Source organism: Protopterus annectens, chromosome 5.part1 (genome assembly GCF_019279795.1).
Source record: "Protopterus annectens isolate FY-2018-M chromosome 5.part1, PAN1.0, whole genome shotgun sequence".
Lineage (NCBI taxonomy): Eukaryota > Metazoa > Chordata > Ceratodontiformes > Protopteridae > Protopterus > Protopterus annectens.
The window spans coordinates 681,818,782-681,842,168 of NC_056736.1; the positions used below are offsets into that span (position 1 = coordinate 681,818,782).

The 23,387-nt window shown below is 34.8% G+C and overlaps 1 protein-coding gene across 1 annotated transcript in view; it reads left to right on the forward strand.

Moving 5' to 3' along the window:
• The window catches only part of LOC122803256 (retinal guanylyl cyclase 2-like), a 665,947-nt gene that overhangs the window by 598,206 nt on the left and 44,354 nt on the right, over nt 1-23,387 (forward strand). Inside the window, exon 14 of the mRNA XM_044072849.1 lies at nt 15,790-15,964. Within this exon, the coding sequence (XP_043928784.1) occupies nt 15,790-15,964 (175 nt within the window). The remainder of the gene's footprint in view (nt 1-15,789; nt 15,965-23,387) is intronic.

Consider the following 23,387-nt stretch of genomic DNA (forward strand, 5'->3'; position numbering starts at 1 on the left):
AACATGCTTTTATAGGATTTCTGCAAAATGTCTGCACAGGTAGCAGTGTTCTCAGGGTTTACAAGAGCTTGAAATATTGCCATGTTATCACTTAATAGTAGGAAGTTAGCCTTAGAGTAGTTCCTGAATATTCCAGTGTTAGTTGGAGCTCCAGGTTTTATTTTTACTTTAAAGGAGACCATTTTGTGGTCTGACCTTAGCAGAGCAGGCATTACACTGGGGGTATGCAGCACTCCCCATGGTATGGGTTTCATGGATCATAGAGGGGGACCTATAGATTGAAAGGAAGCGTATTAAATTTTGTCTATGATGATTTTGATGTGGAGAAGCTCAAGTGCATTGTCCTGTTTGACCAGCCTTGAGGTATATTTATTTTTGATGTAAATTGAAACACCTCCACTTTTAGTCCCTGTATGTGTAGCAGCTGGTTTAATGTGTGGAAGGTATTATAACCTTGCAATGTCTGTTGCAATATCTGTGTGCTCTCCACGGCTTTAAGCCAGGTCTCAGTGACTGCACAGATGTCAGGATTCTCTAGGGTGAGGAGAGCTGCTAGGGAGTGGAGTTTTTTTGTTTGTTTTTTGTTTAGACAACTAGCATTGAGCAGTAGCACCTTTAGATTTGCTGGTTTTTGATTTGTTATGTCAGAAGTACTTTCAGTTTGGCATTGCCTACAAAAGGCATTATCGAGAAGAACACTGTTTTAGCTGATATTCGAAAGACTAGAGGAGAGAGGTGCAGATCATCCCTGGCAAAGCAGCATGGTCTGTTGACCATCTCCTTCCATGCTGACAAATATTACGCCCCATTATAATTACACCAGAAACTAAGCCAATTATTAAAGTCAGTCATCTTTTGTTCATATTAAGGCATTATCCTTGGAGAAGGTAAAATGCTGCTCAGTGCTGGGCTCATACTAGCCTGGAACACATATTCCAAGAGCTACATCATGTATCTATTCATATAGTCTAGGGAGGTACATTTCAGGTGATTTACACCCACGTGGACTATGACTGAGTCATATTGGTATTTGTGATCCAATGACCTGAGTGCATGCATAATGTGGCGGATCCTGGCCCCTGATAAGCAAATGACTGTGACTTTCTTTTTACTTAGCCTAGTGAGAGGGACATCAGTGTGTCTCACAATAGAGTCTCCAGTGACCAGAATGCTGGATTGAGTGTTGGTTTACCTTATGGGCTTAAAAGTAGAGGCTTCATGAGACATGGCTGTATGTGTTGAGATGGGTGTTGTTTTGAAAGACAGCATTTGGTGCTTCTGAGGATGTTTATTATGTGTACTTCATTTGGGAGATCTTTGGGGTTTAGGAAGGTTACATTTATGTGCCTCAGCATATGTGAATCTACTTGTCTCCTTTGAATTGTGCGGGATGGGTGCAGCGTGTGTACTACTGACAACCTTACTGACATTGCAGTGTTTTTATGTGAGAACTTTGCCTCCAGTGACATTGTGTAAATACATCTCTCACATACCATATCAGTTTGTTTGAGAATTAACTTGTTGTCAGTAAACATAAAGCAATTTTTGCATTGCCTCAGGATGCCCATATCCACCAAGCTTGTAACGGAGACAGTAGGAGAGTTCATATCATTGCAACAGACCATTTTTTAATGATTAGACAGTTGGAGTGAGAATATAAAGTAATGTAACCGGTTCGCAACTCTGGGGACAGTGCTTGTCACTGCAAACTAGTCGTCCTGTGTGCAATTAGTTACTGATGAAATTTCAGTGGTGCTTTTGCAAGAAAATGCCAACTCAAGGTGTCTTTGTCTATACAGAGCACTCCCAAACACTTGAGGGGAAACTAATTAGACTCCAGTGATTTATAGATGAAGTATTTAGGCAAATGTTCTGAAGTTAGATGCAAATCAAGCAGTACTTACTGAAAAGAAAGATTTAGATTTAGCTTGTCAAGAATGATAAAAAGAGGGTAGTTGCCTGAAGGGCTACTTCTAGTGTTGGTCTCATTGCAGCTTCACTCTGCTGGGATACAGTGCTCCTTTGCTTTTTCTCTCACAAAAAGCAAAACAGTAGCACCAATCTCAAGAGGAGAAGTAGGCCACAGGCTCTTTGGTGATCCACAGTATTGTCCCAGATGATGCAAGTGTCTGTAGGCTTGTTGTAGCCTTTTCCTTTTAGATGCCTTGAATAGCAACCACACCAATCAGGAAGGTCAATCACAAACACTCACTGCCCAGCCAGAAACAGTCAGGAATTAAATGCACTCTGCTCCTTCTCTCAACAGGAGCAAAATATAAACACAAATTTCAAGCTGGAACATATGAAGCAGTTATTAGACTTTCAGGTGATCAGCAGTCTGCAGGAAATAATATCCTTGTGCTCCTTCTTTCAACAGGAGAAAACAAAAGCACTAATCCCAAGATGACTACTGATAGGCAGAATGTGGGGTCTCCAATAACTTGTGGTCTTGGAGTAGATGTTGCAAATTTTAAAGGTAAGATAGAAGAAATGGTTAATATCCTAAGAGCTGCATTATGCAGTAAGCAGTTATATACAAAAAACAGGGTAACGTATTTTAAAAGAGCAAGATATATTGAAAGCGGGTAGGCACTTTGTATTCTGGTTCTATGAAATGCAGTGGGATTGCCAATAAATTTAAACAGTTGGAAAAGGAGGGATTTCACAAAATGATAATGTGCCCATACTCACAATACCCAGTATAAGAGGAAAGGGAAGAAATATGTGGTTAATTTAACATAAGGGGCAGGCACATAGAAAGACAGTTGAGTTTAAAAACACAACACCACCACAGTGGGAAGGTGGGGAAGAATTTAATTTCTGTGTGACTCACAGGAGACACAGCTGTGGAGTCTTTCCTAGTTTAAATATGCAAGTAAAATCAGAATACAAGTAAAACACAATGTAAAGAAAATAAATCATAATGTACAAAATAGAAGAAGACAATAAAGCAATTAAAAATACAAGAAAGAAAAAACAAGCTAACCATTCTCTCACATCAAGTTGTGGCAGAGTCTGGGTGAGCTTTCCAGTAAAGTCTTGAAATGTTTTAATTTACTCCTTAAATAGAATTTATTTATTTATTTATTTGACATTTGTTTACCAGGAAGGTCCAACTAGGTCAGAAAGAACCCATTTTCAGCAGAGGCCCAGGGAAAAAAGCTCCGGTTACAAACAGACATGTACAAACTTTATACAGATAAGCATAACAATTGCATGAATTGCACACACACACATGTACAAACTTTGCAAAGATAGCATAAAACTTACATAAGTTACAAGCAATATATAGATGTAGAAATATAAGCTTAATACAGATATCAACAAATTATCTGAGTTACAACTAAGTAGGTTTAGTAAAAAGTTTAGTTCTCAGCTCTACCGTCTGTTCACAGGTAATTAACCTTAATTAACCTATTCTAATTTCTGTGTGACTCACAATAGACACACCTGTTGTCTTTTTCCTAGTTTAAATATGCAATTAAAAGCAGAATGCAAGTACAACACAGTATAAGGAAAACAAATCAAATATACAAAACAGAAGAAGGCAATAAAGCAATACAAAATACAAGAAATCAAAAACAAACTAATCTTTCCCCCACAACAAGTTGTAGAAGAGTCTGGATAAGCTTTTCCAGTAAATTCTTGAAATGTTTTATTTTACCCCTTAAATAGAAGGTTTAGTTCCCAGTTGCATCCTCAGTCCACAGGTAATTAACCTTAAATGACCTATACTAATTTCTATGTAACTCACAAAAGACACAGCTTTTTTCTCTTTCCTAGATTAAATATGCAGTTAAAAGCAGAATACAACTAAAATACAGTGTAAAGAAAATAAATCATAATATACAAAACAGGAAAAGGCAACAAAGCAATACAAATACAAGAAAGCAAAAACAAACTAACCTTTCCCTCACAGCAAGTTGTGGTAGAGTCTGGGTGAGCTTTTCCAGTAAAGAATACCTTCTTTATCCCCTAATGACAGTGTAAGATTCCTCAGGGTTCTAAATGATTTCCCTATTAGCCAATACTCCCTTATTTTGGCTGATTTTAACCAGTAGTATAGCTAGGGCAGGGTGAGAGGGGCAACTGCCTCAGCTGCAAAGTGTTGGTGGGACACAATTGGCCAATCCTGATCACTCTTTAATGCATACCAGCTATTAAACACTGACATTACATTTGTGGTCAAACCTGAGAGCTGTATCACTTCTTGTGTGGCCTAAACTGTAGCAAGCAGTTTGCTACAGTTTAAAAGCAAATATTTTTTTCTTTCTTTTTTTTGTTCATAAAACCAGAGGGCTCCAGTGCTTCCTGTGTGGTCTAACTGTCTTAAATCTAAGTGCTATAACACTCCATGTGGGATATAAACTATAGCAACTGCTTGCTACATTTGTAGCAAGCAATTTAATACAGTTTAAAAGAAAAAAAGATTTTTTTTTCTTTTTTTAAACTAAAATGTGAGGAAGGAGGGCACAGAGATGTGACTTGGTGGATCCTGTATTTCAGGAGTCCCAGGTACCTGATTATAGACTTTTTTTCTCTTCTATTGAACTAGGGAAGGAGGGAAGGAGCATGTATCTAGCCACCTGGTTGCTGTGCCAAATAGAAGGTGGGTACTGCTGTGTGCAGGAAGCCAACTGGAATTCCTGCAGTTTTCTAGAAGTTCTTTTTATTTTTTATTTACTCTGATGGACTAGGTAGCTACTTTGTTGGACCAGCATGGAGTGCTGATTGAGTCAGCTATGCCGCTGAATGTAACTACATTTGATATACTGGGACACCTACACATCCAAAATATGATATGCCTGAAAAATCCTAGCCTTAAAAAAAAATTCACTTGAGCAGCTGGTAAAGAAAGCTACTATTGGACACAGCATTTTTACCTAATTCTTTCAAATATGGCTGCCTCTTGCACTACCAGTCTGGTATTTCCTTCCTCAATTAACTCTGGCAATCAGCTCATGACTTTCTCCTTTAAACTTCCAAACACGTCTACAGCAAACCCACTGAATTTATGGACTGTAAGCATGCCAACCTCAAACTACAATGTAATGAAATATCAAAATTTATTTATGACTGCACCTCCCCAGACCTTAATAGACCAGAAAAATTCACTAAGGAATTCTTTACCCATTTAGAAAAAAAATCATACAGCCATTAGTCCCTACCATTATCAAATATCATGAGAAATTTAAAAATAAACCACGTTGGTTTTTCACCTCCATAAATATACAACAAAAGAAGGAGCTTAGGCTGACATCTGAAGCCAAAGATAAATATAAAATCTTCTTCATGTATTCTAGAAAACAAAACAAACAAACAAAAAATAATAATACCCTATATTGCTCAGAACTTGTTTATAATGGGCCCTTCCATTCTGATACATCTGACACTGGTAACATACTTGTGAACAAATTTAGTGCCAACTTTACCTCTGAGACTTTTATTCAAAGACCCAAAACATTTGATTCCCTTATTTCTCCAATTATCTGTAACAAACATTTACTGAAAGTGTAAACTATGACCTAAAAGCTAAATAGATGACTTAGGAAACAGGGAAAGGAGAAACAACATAAGGATCTTTGGTCTGCCCGAAAATATTGAAGGAAAAGACATTATTTCATTCTTAACAACCAGGATTCCTTAATTTTTTGACTTGAAAGAGGGACTTTAATTTGGAATTGAAAGGGCGCATAGAGCACTGAGGAAACCTGCTTCTAACTCAACAAATAATCCACCTAGATCCATAGTTATAAAATCTCTTTCATTTCTGGACAAGGGACTAATGTTAAAATCTGCTTGGAGAAAATCACCCTTAAAATACAATCAAAGCCTGATAAGATTTGACAATGATTATTCTTCCAGAATACTAGAACAAAGGAAAAACGTCTGGCCAATAATAAAACTGTTGAAACAAAACAACATTAAAGCACAGCTGGCCTTTGCAGCCAAGATAAAAATATTTTTTGCCAATGAGATGAGAACCTTTAATGACTTAGAAGAAGCTACTATATTCATCAGAAACAACAACACAGTGTCTATCCCAGAAGAAATGGAATGGATGGCCCCTACTCTTAAAAGAATAAAAGAAAACAATCCTTGGACTGATGCTAGAAAGAAGAAACAAAAAAAATGATTCCAAAATAGCTGTCCCAAAAAAATAACCCTTACAACTACATATCTCAAAGTATCAACTGATATGGTACATCACTTGTCATCTGCTTTTTTTTTTTTTTTAAAAAAGGAAGGTTTCTTAAACAACTGAGAAACAGTAATGATTTATTCAGAATGTTCAAGTGTCCAGTAATTCTTCACAAACAAAGGTAGGTCAAGATGGATTACTATTTACATTATATATAAGCCAAACAAAGTAATATATAATATAAACATAGAAGTTTCTATTCCCCTACTTGAACTTAATGAATACTTATCTTGTTAATTTTTCATTGTTTTTACTTATAATAATTTAAGTAATTAGTTAACTAATTCAACAAGGTAGCATTCATCAGAGTTCAGACTCAAATGTAACAAATTAACATCATCTTTAATAGCAGTAACAGTAGAGTGTTTTGGAAAAAAAAACGCTGTCATGGAGACTAATGCCTTCTTTAGTTAATGTATGATTTAGAAATGTCATGTATATCCTGGTTAAATAATAGTAGCAAGCTTTTAGTACAAATGTCATCATTATTCTGTCTAAATATAGTTAATATCAATTATGGCAGGTATCACAGATTTGAGCGCTGTTTGATCAATCCTGATATGGTGTGTGTGGATGCAGCTGTGTCTGGCAGCTAGTACAAATGTCATTATTATTCTGTCTAAACATAGTTAATATCAGTTATGGCAGGTATCACAGCTACGAGTGCTGTTTGATCAGTCCTGATATGGTGTGCGTGGATACAGCTGTGTCTGGCAGCTAGTACAAATGTCATTATTATTCTGTCTAAACATAATTAATATCAATTATGGCAGGTATCATAGCTTTGAGTGCCGTTTGATTAAGACTGACATGGTGTGTGTGGATGCAGCTGTGTATGGCAGCTGTTGTATGTTGCTGTTTTCATCTCTGGGAATCTGTGGGTTGCGGCTTGTGATCGAGGTTTACTGATGTTTGTGTATTAGGAAGAGACATTTGATGTTTTAGCCTGAATCCAGGGCAAGGGGGTGGATAAAACTGTAATTTAGGATATTTTGGAAGAGAATAGTTTGTTTATACATCTGCTGAGTGAGAGGTGGGAAGGCTGGAAGAATGTGTTATCTCTTGTTGTGGCGGCTTGTTGGGAGTTTTCTTTTTTTGATCTGTTTGTGCTCCATTCTTTCCTGGCAGCTGCCTCACTGAAAGGGAGGGAATTTAGGCTTGAATTTGCAGTGAAGTGAAGCTTTGCTTCAGGTGCATTGCAAGCCTCTGGTATGCAGTATACAGACACACTAACAGAAACAGACGCTCCTAGATTGCTATGGTAAAGGAGACAGAGTGATGATAATGCTTAACAGCTCTGAGGAGCCTCCGAGATGACTCTTGGCAATGTTTTTGGTTTAAAAAAAATATATATATATATATATATATATATATAAAATAAAAGGGCTGTTTTAAACCACATGTACACATACTGATGGTCTCCCAACAGTTCGTTTAGCTCATTAAGTTGATTCTTGATAAAAAAAAATAATAATAATAATAATAATAATAAGCACAGTTTAAATGGAACAGGACAAATATTGGTTTGGATATTTTAAGAACAGCCTGGAAACACACCACATGAACTAGTGAATGGTATTCTGGCAAAACTGGATGGGTATTGTTGCCCATGCTTGAAGTACTGATATGTGTGTATGTAAGGATGGAAATATACTTATAACAAATAAGAAAATAGAAGGTTCTCATAATTTAAAGTCTATGGACTCTATACACATGCCTGGAAGGAGCTAATAATAAGAATAAACATTACAGCTTGTGGTCTGTCAAATAACTAAGCAACAGCCAAAAAAAAAACACAATAGTTATGTAATATATGATTTTAGTAAATCTAGACATAAAATATATAATCGTCATATACGATGAAGCAGTCTGCTGAATTTAGATATTTAAGACAGGATTTAATAACATGGGCTTGTGTATAATAACACTGCTGTCTTAACTTGTCATAAATGGCATGCACTGAACATCAAGGGGAAGCATGATGATTTTCTTATATAAGTAAATATGCATAACAATTCATGTAATTGCTTTCACTTGAATTGTAGCTTTTGTAACTCATCTTGACTATATATAATACTTAAGCGGTTACCAAGATAACTAATGTTTTATACATGACATCAAACTGACAAAGTTGTTCAAGAGAAACAATAGAAGCCTGAACTTGAAATGTTACAGAATGTAACGATCATATTCTGAACAAATAGTATTAAATTGACAATAAACACTCAGTTTAATAACATGGGCTTGTGTATAATAATACTACTGTTTTAACTTGTCATAAATGACATATGCTATACTGAATATCAAGGGGAAGCATGATGATTTTGTCATACAAGTAAATGTGCATAGCAAGTCATATAATTGCTTTAACTTGAATTGTGGTTTTGTAACTCATCTTGACCATATATAATACTTAAGCTTTTACCAAGGTGACTAATGTTTTATACATAACATCAAACTGACAAAGTTGTTCAAGGGAAACAATAAAAGCCTGAACTAGGAATGTCAAGAATGTAACAATCGCATTCTGAACAAATAGTATTAAATTAACAATAATCACTCAGTTTAACCTTTGCTGATTATACAAAATAAAATGTTGCCATTTAAATCTAAAAACTGTCAGTATATGCCATAAAATGGCAATTTATAAATACGGAAATGGAACTTGTAATCATTAATTACAATAAGTGAATTTGTTGTTTTTAACCTATAATTTAACTCATTTTATAATAAGAAATGACAGATATGAAAATCCTTATGTGTAGGAAATGGGGGGGAAGAGGGATGCACTGATAATTAAAATGCACTAACTTTCATTAATGTTCACAAAAAACAAACGTGATGCTTTAAGTAAGTTAGCAACAAACAAAGTGATTACTTAAATGCTTGCAAACAGTGAAATATAACTTCTGATATATCCAGTAAAATACTTTGTATTACAAACATTATGTATAAATATTATTACCATCTATTTATATTAAGTAATAAGGTTTGAAGGACTTCATCAATAAGGGTGAATATGTCAAATAAATGTGTGCTATAATCTTTTACTGAGGTTTTATATATGCTACATCCTACTTTACTATGAATGAATTGCTTGTCATCTATCTTTCATGTAAATATTAATTGTTTATACAATAAAGAGACATGTATATTGTATTACAATGCTGTCTAATCTACAGTAGTATTATATCTGTTTAAACTGACATAAATATTGCTTATTTCTATTACAAATATTCTCCATATGATAATTCAATTTATGGAGCTCAGATGTTCAGGATTGTCAAGGTATGAGTGATAATCTGATGGACTTAGGTTTATCCATCAGATTAGGAATGATTTTCATTCCATGGCTAGTGCAGATCTTAGTTTTGTTAACATTTATTAATTTAAATTTATTTCTCAAAAACATTTTTAGTATGGCTGACCTAAACATTACTTTATTGGTAAAAACTCAAAGTATAAAACTGATAATTTCCTTTAAAAGCTCAAATATATACTTTATAGTTATCAGAGGAAAATGTTTAATGGTCACAATAAAACAAAAAATACATAGTCTAAATAACCTAAGATGGGATTAACTTTATTATCTTTAAATACCAATGGCTTAAACAATCCTAGCAAGAGATCAAATCTACTGAAATACTTAAAACTGAACAAAGCACAAATTGTCTTCCTTCAAGAAACTAATTTCAAAACAAATGACAATTACAAATGGAATCCTAAGGAATATATGATAGTGGTGCAATCCACTTATAAGACAAAGACAAAAGGGATAACAATTTTATGGAAAACAAATGTGATTAACCCAGAAATCATTTATAAGTATGAAGATAAAGAAGGCCTTATGGCATTAGTAATAGTTAAATATAATAACAAAATATGGACCCTAGCCAATGTATACTGGTTCCCAGGCATTGGAACAGGAGCTATTAAAAACGTTTGGATTTCATTTCCAATAATTATAAAGGAAACTTAATATTAGGAGGAGATTTTAACTGTATATTTGATATTTCTGAAACTACAAATAAAAGACTGCTGTGTACATTTGCTGTACCAAAAGCTTTAAACAAGTGGGTAGAATCATTTCATCTTGTAGATACTTTCAAATTTAAAGAAGATAAATCTTTTTTTTCCTATCAAGATCACAGATTTGGTATCCAAACTAGAATAGTTAAAATATTTCCTGCACATGACTTACACTCTAAAATCATTAATTTCTCAGTCACTCCCTGCCCCTTTTCAGACCACAATTCATTGATATAAAACTTTAAAATGGTTACAGACCATTAATCTTTAACTCCATAATTCCAGTATATATAACTAAAATTAAAGAGTACAAACCCTGGTTATTATCTGAATTACAGTTCTTCTTAGATATTAATTACACAACAGAGATAAATAAAATAATGATATGAGACTCATTAAAAGCTTACATATATGGTAAAACCCTAACTTGGTACAGAATAAATCAGAGAATGGGATTCTGAATTATTAGATCTACAATCCAAACTTTTGTCAGTAAAAGCTGAAAAAAAATAAAAATCATTTGGAGATGAAAAAGAAAGTAGAAGTATTAAACAATAAATACAATGAAATTCTAACACATAAAACTAGTTTAGCTTTAGAAAAAACTAAAAATTAATACCTTGGCCACTTCTCCCACATATCTACATAATTATTACACAAGAATCAAAATACAATCAAAAGCTAATAACATTAAAAGTATCTACCATGAAAATAAAGGGAAAATGTCTCGGATATAGGTGACATTATTGATGCCTATAGAAATCATTTTATGGAACATTTCCAAAATATATATATACATATAGATCAATTAAATCCAGATGAAAAATGTTCTAATATAAAAAAAGTACCAGAAAAAATAAAAGTAGATCTGCAAGCACCCATATCCTACAAAGAAATTACAGATACAATAAAAGAGGGTAAAAATAGTAAAGCTCCAGCTATAGATGGCATAATTATAGAAATATATAAACTTTTTCCTTCAAATATACTATTCCTCTTCCATAAAACTCTATTAGAAATTCAGTCACAAGCTTTAATACCACCCTCTTAGAGATATTCCTTAATCACACCAATCCTAAGGGAAAAAAATCCCCAAACCTCTGTATCTCATATAGACCTATATCATTATTAAATAATGACTATAAGATATTCATGACAATATTAACTAACAGAATGAAAATACCACTATCCAAAGCAATAAATAATGATCAAACATGATTTATATATCATAGACACACACATGACAATATTAAAAGGATAATTTCTGTTATAGATTATGTTAAGAAAGAAAATAAAGAAACATTCATAATTGGCTTAGATATAGAGAAAGCCTTTGATTCCCTAAATTGGGACTATTTATTCAAAATCCTAATGCTGTTTGAATTTCCTGCATCCTTTGTTCATCTCCTAAAGAATATATATGCAAATAATTTAGCGCATGTCAAGTTAGGTCCTTTTACCTCTGAATCTATACATATAACAAAAGTCACTAAACAAGGATGTCCCATGTCACCGATTCTATTTGCTCTGGCTATTGAAATATTGGCAGATTCAATTCTTAACAATATAAAAATCAAAGGCATAGACGTTTATGAACAATATAATTCTAAAGTAATGCTATTTGCTGATGACATATTACTAACATTATCTAATACAAAAGAGACATTAGAAGAATTAGATATATTAACTGACAAATTTCACATGACTTCAGGACTCCATTTCAATAAATCAAAACCAAAATTTTTATTTTTAAATAAAAAAAAGAACTGCAGACTAAGGGGGATCACATCATAGGGAAACAAGAATCTACCTTAAAATATCTAGGAATTGAGTTATGCAAGGATAATAATGAATTAGTATAAAAAGACTACAATAATATCATCAACACAATTAAAATCTCTGTGGAAAAATGGAACAAAATAATATTAACATTTGAAGATAGACTACAGTTAATAAAAATGGTTTTACTGACCAAGCTCCTATATATAGCCTCGGCAATACAACTGTTACCAGAAAGGAATATACTTAAAGAAATAAATTGATGCCTAATAAAATTTTTATGGTTTCCCAAAAGAAACAGAATAGCTTTAATCCATCATATCAGACCATAGAAACAGGGAGGATTAACCTTTCCTGATATAGAAACATATATAAAAGCATCAATATCTAAAACAATCTCAGATTGGATAAGTCCAAATTACTCTGCAAATCAGAAAGAATTACTAACTGTAATATCAATAAATTATTTTGATTTACAAAAACATTTCAAATAACAGATAAAAACAATTTGCCATGGCACATATGTATTAGTATACAATATAACATAACTAAACCCACTAAAACTCGTATGATTAATTATTACATTGACTCATTTAGGAAAATTATTAATGCAAATATGGATTTAAAAATCTGGTTTGATCTTTTAACACCATTTATAGTCACAAAGAACTTTCCACATAAAATATATAGAGAAATTATTAATTCTTGAGAACATAAATGATTTGTTTGTTGGTTCCAATGTATTAAAGAACTACAACTTTTAGATACGCAAGAAATAAAAAGCAACATACAAAATTCCACAACAGGACTGGCTAACTAGAATAATTAACAATTTGTCATTTAAAGAAATACCTAAATTTACTAAATACATATATGAAATCATATATAATGACTTTGACGTGGGAAACAGTATTTCAAAAATTTACAAAATATTGATAAACTATAAAACAACACCTAAAACCTCATATTGGAAATATATAGCAAAAGGACACTAAATACAGTTAACTGAAGATATTAAAACAAATATCTTATTATCGATAAAATATACATCCTTTACACAATACTGGGAAGTTTTTAATTGGAAATACTTGCATAGAGCATTCTTAACCCCAGACAGAATCAGTAAAATTAGTTCTTCCATAAAAGAAATATGTTGGAGATGTGAGCAAGTACACAATGCAGATTGGAACCACATTTTCTTTAATTGTATTAAAATTTAGCCATTTTGGAATTCTACAAGCTTTATTTAAAGAATAATTTTATTTAACTAAAGCTCTTGTATTATTAAATGTGAATGAAGGTCCTCATTTGAATAGGTCAAACATGTATCTAGTATGGACTATACTTGCAATTTCAAGGAAGTGTATAACAAGAAGGAGGAATACAAACACAATACCAACTTTGGAAGGCTTCTACAGCCTACTGAAGACCACAGCATTATTTGAAATTAAAATTAAAGAACTAAGGGTTTATCCAAAGCCATTTATCAGCAACCCTTGGGGAAAAGTCTTATTGTTAATCGACGCTATGCAATAATTGATCAGACACTCTGATAATGGATTGGACATACTTATAAAGTAACTGTATACATTAAGGTCTGTTATAGTGTCAGGCTAATGTAAATAGTGTACATATTTATTTAAGATGCCATGTATAAATACTATGGAATTCATTCAAATGTATTTGAAAACTAAAAAAAAAATTTTGAGAAAAAAAGAATCCTGTCAGACTTAATCTCCAACAGTTTGGCTCTATGAAAAGATGATATTGTCCATTTACTCTGGTAAATTTCATCTAAAGGGTTATGGAGGTTGTATATAGTGGCCATGCAAGGCATGTAATATATTTTGACTTGGGCAAGGCCTTAACTACCATAAATCATGCTGGTGTCATACAGTGGTCAAACATTGTAAACATCAATGCATATGTGGTTAGATGGATAGCAAACTAACTAAAAGACAGATCCCACACAGTGCATGTTATAAGCTGGGGGTTGTTATGTCTCCGGATGCCACACAAACCTTCCAGAATGAACTTGCCCTAGTAAATGCTTGGTGTTATAAAAATGGGCTCAAATTAAATGGTAAAAAGTGTAGCATCTTTACTTTTACTAGATGCCCCTTCCTCTCACTGGGTCCCCTACCAAATCTCGACATTTCAAAGCTTTGAACCTCTGATTACCATAGCCCAGAGCATCGAAGTCTTGAAATGTTGAAACTTGTCAATAGAGATCACTGTACAGTGCAGAAGAGGAACTTTACCTTTCCCTTCATTGTAGTGTGATCTTGAAGTTAGTGTATTTAAGTAGCAGGGGGTGTGGGGTGCAGGGGTGTTTGCCTCCCTGCAAAAATGTGACTTCAAAATGTTTAATGTTTTAGATATATATGTATACATATATATATATATATATATATATATATATATATATATATATTTACATTTCGTTATTTCAAGATTTCGATCCTATGGACTTTGGTAAGCAGAGGTTCAAAGTTTTGGAATTTTGAGATTTGGTAGGGAACCCCTCTCATCATACTGCCTAGACAACATACCTCTATAAAAAGAAAATATAGTTACTGGTCTAGATACTTGGGTTTATAGCTTCCTCTCATTTGACTATCATGTAGAAATTGTTGTCAGGAAATCCTTTTATTTAGCCCAGATAATTGTCAAAGGAATGTCATCAAAGTCTAAAGAGGTGATCCTTTCCTTATACTCAGCATTAATCAGGCCAGTTATCAAGTTCAACAGCCTCACTGGAAAGTACCTTGTTAAACATGTCAGACAATTATAAAGACCCCAAAGACTTCTAAACATAAGCAATCACAGATCTAATGTCCAAGGGAGGCTGGAAGCTATATCTCTTTATTCAGTGTCATTATAGATTTTTGAAGGGGGAGCTCTGTCTTGGTTAATGATCCATTAGAGATCCATTTGTCCTGGTCCTCCTGTTTCTCTGCATGTTCAATATCTCTACCAATAATAGATCCAGGAACATAAATCTTCACCAACAGATAAGCAAAATAAGATGTAGGGATGTGTGTATAACTCCATACCTCCCAAACCTCTGGAACAAACTCTGCATGTTAAACAGTCTGACTCACTAGCTTTCTTTAGATATAAACTCAATGACTGGATGGGTATCCACAAATTTACTCCAGGATGGACTGATATGGCCCTCCTGGAGAAAGGAGGTGCTGCCTGAGTAAGAGTCCACATAAGGTGAGAATGGTCATGAGACTCAACGGCCTTGGAATATCTATGAGTATTTTAAACTTGATCTTGATAAACTGAAAGGTTTTATATTGTTGTTTCTTATCACATATTCATCGGTAAATATTGATTGTCACTATTAATATAACAGCCCAATCCCACATGCAAAAAAGGGGGAAAGGGAGTTATGGATGGATGGATTCATCAAGGAATATTTTAATGGGTCATGAATGGATGAATCTTCTCATTTCTAATTTAAAGCTCAAATTCAGAACATTTTTTTATGGAATATGTTTTGAAAGTATTGTATTATACTGCAATTACCTGTTATAAAACAGATGACAAAATACACTCATCTGGTCAGTATTTCCATCATCTCAGTAATCTTCATATGTCCATCTGACAATTTTTCTTTTTAACGCTGCCACTGCAGTCATATTCATTCAGTGTGTCATTTAACCTGCATTTGTCAGTAATGTTCATATCATTAAAAATCATGTTGTTTGAGAGAATTTGACACTGTATATGTTTCACAATTCTGCTTATTGTTGTTAATTTTGTTATAGGTAGAGACCATTGGGGATGCCTACATGGTTGCATCTGGATTGCCAAAACGCAATGGAAACAAACATGCTGCAGAAATTGCCAACATGTCCTTAGATATTCTCAGTGCAGTAGGGACATTTAAAATGAGACACATGCCAGAAGTTCCAGTTAAAATACGGATAGGTCTGCACTCAGGTAAAGAAAAAAATGTATCATTTTCTGGAAAAATTTTGTAAAAAACCTTTCAAATATTTCGAGCATACCCAACATTTGTAATTCCCGAATACATTATCCTACAAAAGTGTAATTGTCAAAAAGGCTAAGTTCTGTGACAGTTAGAAAAAAGTACTGTTGTTATCATTCATAATAATTCAGTTTGTTTATAGCATTCATAAGGTATAATACCTTGAAAGAGGAACATCCTGAACATAAAGAAATAATGCTTTTAATTTCTGTTGTAAGAGTATATCACATAGGTGTGTAGTTGGTAGTCCTGCAGATAATAAGCTACATACTTTAATTGAAGAGATTTCATAGGTTCATAGGTAGGTACTAGGCTGTCAGCCCAAGGGCCTATGTAAGCCTAGCCAACAAGGTTCCCTGGCTTACGCCACCCAAGAAAGTTATTTTCCTGTGCCACTGTCGAGCAGAGACACAGAAGTGATCCCCGGGGTGTATTTCCTATTTCCCATTCACTCATCAAGATTTTTCTTGAAGAGTGCTAATGAAGAACTTTGCTTGACATAGATGGGTAGCCTGTTCCAGAGTATGGGAAGTCTCTGGGACAGGAATCTATCCCTCCAGCATGTCCTGTTTATTGTGGTGACAAGGTTTAGGTCCCTAGAGCGTGTAGCTCAGAGGGATTGGGATTTCTTTAGGTGTAACATTTCCAACAGCTCTGGGTTTGACATAGCTTTATATGTTAGGCAGAGATCACTTCGGAGTAGGCGATATGCTATGGAGTAAAGCTGGAGTTTTTTGAGGCGGTCAGTGTAGGGCATTTGTTTGATGACAGTAATCCTCTTTGTGAGGTACTTCTGTGGCCTTTCCAGCTGCTGCAGATATCTTGTGAGGTACATTCCAAAAGGGGCGTTGTACTCTATAATGGGTTTAATGAGTGCTGAGTAGAGGGGAACAATGACCTATTTTTTCCTGGATGAAAACCCTTTTATGATGAGGTGTGCCACGTAGACGGACTTCCTGACTACTGTTGCGATGTGACTATCAAAGGAGAGACTACTGTCCACCTGGGTCCCAAGGTCTCTTATGACGCATTTGGTGTTAAGTAGATTGCTGCCTATGTGGTAGTTCATGGGTGCAGAGTTTTTACCAAAGGGGATGACACTGCACTTTTTGGCATTGAGCTTGAGGCCATGGCTCTGACACCAGGCATCTGTCTCAGCGAGGCCCTTCTGTAGGATGTCCACATCATTTGGGGACTTGACTATGGCTCCTAGTTTGCAGTCATCTGTGAACTTCATTAGCCAGAGGCCTTCTGTGTTAGCCTGTACTTCAGAGAAGTAGATACCAAACAGGAGAGGTCCCAGGACGGAACCCTGTGGTACACCACTTGTCACTGCTTTGAGGTCAGATTTGGAGTCTGCAACTTTTACAGTGTGGGTTCTGTCAGTGAGCCAGTTGGCAACCCATCTTGTGACATAGAGATTTATACCTAGTTTAGTGAGTTTAGCTATAATTCCAAAATGGGGGATGGTGTCAAAAGCCTTGGCGAGGTCAAGATAGGCTGTGTGAACCACCTTACCCTCATCTATGGCTTTGGTGACTGCATCAAAGAAGTTGATCAGGTTCAGGAGGCATGATTTGCCTTTCACAAACCCAAACTGGATGGGATCCAGAGTTTGGAGGTTACCAGTGTCTTTGTTTATGAGTTGCATGATGATACGTTCCATGGCCTTGCAGACCAGGCTTGTCTGGCTAATAGGTCGATAGTTCCCAGGATCAGTGGTGGCTCCCCCTTTGTGGAGTGGGATAACTGTTGCTGTACACCATTCAGTGGGCAAAAAGCCTGATGCGAGGCTATTATTGAACATGGTGCTTAAGTGGGGAGCCAGTTCGTTCTGAAGTTTGTGTAAAACGCAGCCTGGGATGTTGTCCGGTCCCATGGATGCTGTGTTTCTGGCTTTAGAGAGTGCAGCTTTTACCTGCGTAGTTGTGATTACAGGGAGTCTGCATTCTTCCTGTATAGATATGGGCCCTTTAGGGAGTGAGAGGGGGGTAAAGTTAGCAGTGAGCCTATCTGCCAGGATGTTGGCAATATCAGTTGGTTCTGTAATTTTCGTGCCTTTGTGCTGTAACTCAGAACAGATCTGGGTGTTGCGATCAAGATTCTTGACATAGCTAATTTCACTGTAATCATAGGTCCAGTGCTAATACAAAGTGTAGACAGAATGTAATAAACGCTACAACAGTAAGATGGTCTCTTAACCTTTGCAAGTGAAAATTGTGTCTTTTGTGGCAAGAACACTTACACATTTTTTTTGATGATGCAGAACATTCTTGAACTATCTAAATGTTTGGTTGTAATTTGCAAAAATGATGCTCATATGCACAAGAAAGCACTCCACTGAGCACATTATAATAGCAAACACCCTTATCAAATAATTCCTTAAGACTACAGAAGTTTCATATTGGCACATCTAAGAACTTAACTGAATCTACTAAGGCAAGCAGTGGTAATTACACTTGACACGGAAACTGAGAGGCTGGTATCATCGCAGCCTGGATAGAAAATAATGAAGACAAGTTATACCGTGATCTAGGGATCGCAGGGAACAGACGTCTTGATTGATGTTATCTATTTGTCTTTAATCCGTTTACTAGCTTGTTGGGCCAGGTACAGAATATTCCTTTAAACATGCACAATGAGAAATTAATACTAGAATGAAATGTGTGTTTTTCTAAATGTTTATTTTCCCTGTGTCTGCCAGCCATCAAGCCTCTCCAAATCAAACTCCGCCTTCTGATTCTAGTATGGGAGGTGAAAGCCATCCAAAGGAGGACATCATCCGGGCAGTCATGAGCATTGTTAGTGCTGTCACTGGTATCCTGGCAATAATAGCATATTACATAGGCCTCAACCCTTCCCCGTGGGTGGAGGGATGGGTGACCCATGTAACAGTGGGGTCTACATTGCTTTCCCCAGGGCAAGTGTCTGCTCCCATGCTCCATCTAATGAGAGTTGCCTCTGAAGCAGCTTGGTGGCTAAACATGCAACCAAGAGCTATCCCTTGCAGTGCTAAAACTATTCTCCATATGTCCTCCATTCCAAGCTATGATTGACTAATCTTCCCCACACCAGCTGCAAAAGGCACCTGCCTGACCATCTTATTGAACTCAGCCTCTGTGGACAGGTGGTCAGGGGTTTATTCCTCTATGTCAATAAAGGAGGATTATGAAGTCACAGAGGCACTTTAATACATCATAAGTGATCATGAATATAACAGCACTGTTTTGTACTTACCACTGATTTCTCATTCAGACACAAAGTCGATATTAATGCTGCCTTCATAATTCTTCAAGGAGTAAAAACATTATACAACCTCATTTACATGTTTCTGTACTAGAAGTGAAAATAAAGCATGCATATTGCATAAAAACCTCAAAACTGGTAAACAAATGCTATAAACAATAATTTCTTAATTAAATCTTAAAAAAATAACAGAGTGCACTTTATTTTAAAATGGTTCCACTATGGAAGGTCAAATGTCAGAATGCCAAAGAACCAAAATGCTGAAAACTAATGCATGAATTTCAAAAGGGTGAAAAATTAATCTGTAAGTGTTTTGTGCAAGGTAGACAAGCCACCTGCACCCACAGACTACACTTATATACTTATATCAGCTTCATGTTTATACCCACTCAAAGTAAGGAGAACTCTCCCAAAACAAAGGTATCATATAGTTCACACTTGTGCCTGCAGTGATTTCACATGTAAAACGATGACTGTCATTTTGTTTCTTTGAATCTTGGGGAAACTGAAGCCTCAAGAACTTAACCTCAGACAGCTATAGATATACATTATAAAATGTATCATGACTTCTGCTAATTAAGCCAAACTCACACTTTTGACTGTCAACGAATGTGTTCCATTGGGAAGTTAGCCTATCATAACCCATAAAAAAATCAATGGACAAGCAGGAGAAGGCCAAAAAGTCCTCAAAAAGAAATAAATAGAAACCCCAAAAATATCCTCCAAAATTAAGAGACAAAAGCATGTTTCAATTTAACAAATATTTAAATGGATTTCAGTGGATTCTTTTTGGAAAATATTTTCCTATAATAACACCAAATGGAAAAGTCGTATAAGAATTTCTGTTTTGTACTCAGACCACTTTATACAGCCTATGGTTTATATATTTAAAGAAATAAAAATAAATATTTATTTTTATTAGTTTGTTTGCCTTTTCTCAGTTTTTATATATTTAAAGGACAACTGCACCCAAAAAATCAACATTTCCTTTCTGCAGAGTGTATTTCAATCCCTGGAGGATGATCTCATACTTTCAGATATTGAAAAAGTATGACTTTGCTCTTTATCACACTTTGTATAACCTCTATCCTAGTTAGCTTCCTCAGTTCACAATGTGCTGGGACTGAATGAAATCTCACAAATGTATTTATTAGGGTTGTCTCTTCCATGCTAATACATCATGGCACCTATCATCTGAAGGTATTTTGTTAAGGCAAACAAGCACATCAAGGCATTGGTAGCTGATTTTTTGTTATTTAACATACAGTGAAGTCATTAAGATATTCATGCTCAAAATTCACAACTCTTTGGCTATGTGTTGTCATATAAAGCTGCATTGTTTCCCTTCTGGGACTGTAATCTGAAGGTGAATAAACCTGATAACCACTTATAATGACCTCATATATCAGCTGAGCTTTAGAAGTCAATCATATAACACTCTGGCTAACTCACTGAAGGAACTCAAAACCTGAAACTCACAAAATATCACTTTTACAAAAGACTAGGGTATCTCAGTTAGTTATTTATCCTTTTTAAAATCACTTTTCATAGGTACTATAACATATGAAACACATATGCGTCTCTGCGAAAAAAGAAAATTGTTGATATTATTTTGAGAATTATCAGACTTGGAAGTAAGTCTCAGTACTTCCATTTTAAGTGAAATGACTGTGATCCGACAAACACATTATAAACTCATCAGTTGTACCCTTGAAGTACATTATGAGCAAGAAATAGCTTTCTAAGGAAACAAAATTATGTCAGCATGTTTGTCCCATGAGGGCATTCAGGGTTAGGAAAAAGGTAAAATTAGTAATAGGCAGCTGCAGTGGTGTTGTTAGGTCTGGAATTTGTACAACTTTGTGGTAAAATAAAAATGAATGTTTTTTTTTTCAATTTCTGCCCATACTGGTCTTTTAAGAAATATAAACAAAATTCTCAGCTGTTATCTTTACAATCCTAAAAAGTTTTTTAAAAGTGTATGTTCTGTACAGCTCTGTATTATAGACAATACTTTAAACAGTCTTGTGTGATCTAGGCTCTATGAGCAATAAACCTTTCAACCAGCATACATTGAAAATAGGAACAAAGGCCCTTAAAAGTAAATACATCCAGCAAAAAATCTGGATATCTAACTAGCATGAAATTTAAATACCATCTAGAACATAACTCTTCCTGTTTCCAGCAGAAATGTGTGATAATAGTCAGAAATACATATAAAAAAAACAGAAAGTGACAAAATAATGGAAAAGTAGTCACATTATCAAACAGTGTAACAAACTATAGATTTTAATGAAACTATTGCAGAAAATATTTGCTTCTGAAAATGGAAAATATAAGATGTCTTCACCCTTTCTTTAAATTATTGGTGCCCATGAGTATGGTCATGTAGTGTGGTTTTATGTGTACTAGACTGCTTCAAAAATCATGTATGGTAAAGGAGATTCAGAAAATTGTGTGAAGAGGAAATCAAATGTGAAAATAGGGACATAGCACCAAAAACAGGAGCATTATTTACAGCAGTAAATCAAGCCTGAAATAGGAACATTCCACCAAATTAGGGACAGTTAACAGCCATAATATTTCTGAGTGATGTTCAAAAAAAAAAAAAAACATATCCATTTAAGTATGTGTGCCTGGCCTGGCTACATAACAATGCTAAAAGTAGACAGTTCATTTTTCTCAACCAATTTTTTGACAATAGTTTGATTAAATTATTTAGGTCAAATGTCATCTGCATACATTTTGCACAGAATGAGATCTTAATTTGCCAAATTGTGCAGTGATTTAAATACTATTTGATTGCATGTTTGTTGTGGTACTTGTAAGTTCAGGATTTTTGGGTTAAACTGCGAGTCTTTGATAAGAATACGATTTTACTTTTCATTACTGTTAAGGGGAGATTTAGGGCAAGCTTAAAATCTGGGGTTACGGGTTCAATAACTGCTGTGTCTTCTATGGGCAATGGGAGAACCTGAGCTCTGTAAATGCTATTTTAAGTAAGTAAGAATAGGCATGGTAGTGTTTTTCACAGTGTTGATCAGTCTGGAGAAAAATGGTTTTCTGCTGCTTGCTTTTTCAAGAGTTTAGATTTGTAGATAAAATTATTTCTCATTCAAAACTGGTGAGGCAGAATTATTTAATATGTCAGATCTAAGATCCAGGAACACAGTTGCTGGCAGATCTAGTTAATAATTACACTTTTTGGAGGAGATGCTAACAGTTTAGCAATGAACAACTTTTGATACATGGATGTGAGGAAAAAAATAGTTATATTACCAGTAAGCAAGTCAGCTATCAGGTACACATTTTATATGGCTGCATTTGTCCGTCACAACAGGTAAAAATGAAAATTAATAATTTGGGAATTTCTGATTGAGAATTATATATACTTGTGATAGCTGAAAATGAAATGGAAACTTTATATTATATGATGGCAAAGAAAATCACACAAATTTTATTGACTAAGCCATCCTTTGACTGTGTACATATTCCCTTCTCACTCATGGTTCTAAATTTAATCATAACCAATATTGCTTAGTGGGGGTAATATCAATAAACAAGTCGAATGCATTTCCTCACTAAGTAGGGCTTTGTCATCTTAGTCAGCAATGAGCTATACAAATTATAAAACACAAATCTTACAGCTGAATTCTTGGTCATTTACCTAAGAAGACAAACAGCGACAATTAATAAAAATCCAATTCACCTCAGTAGACTGCACAGACAGGTAACCATTTGAAATGTTAGAATGCACTAGAGCAACTCCAGAAATACAGAGACTGAATGAACAAAAGATCAGATTTACGTATACCAAGTCTGAGATGCCATTTCTTGCAATAGTCCCTTTTCTCTGAGGTATGGAGATCTCAGAGTTGGTATATATAAGTTTGGGGCATAATGGGGGGTGCAGGGGGGATACCCCCGCCAAAATATGTTTTAAGGAAAAGAGTGATTTTCAAGATTCAATCTTTTCCTGTGTTTTTAGTCTTTTATTTATTTATTTATTTATTTGGACATGCCAACATTTCACTAGGGAACCACACAGACACATATGACCCCTCCTTCATATATTTCAGATGATACTGTTTTTGCTATTAACTAAAAGGGAGCTCTCCTTCATTGAAC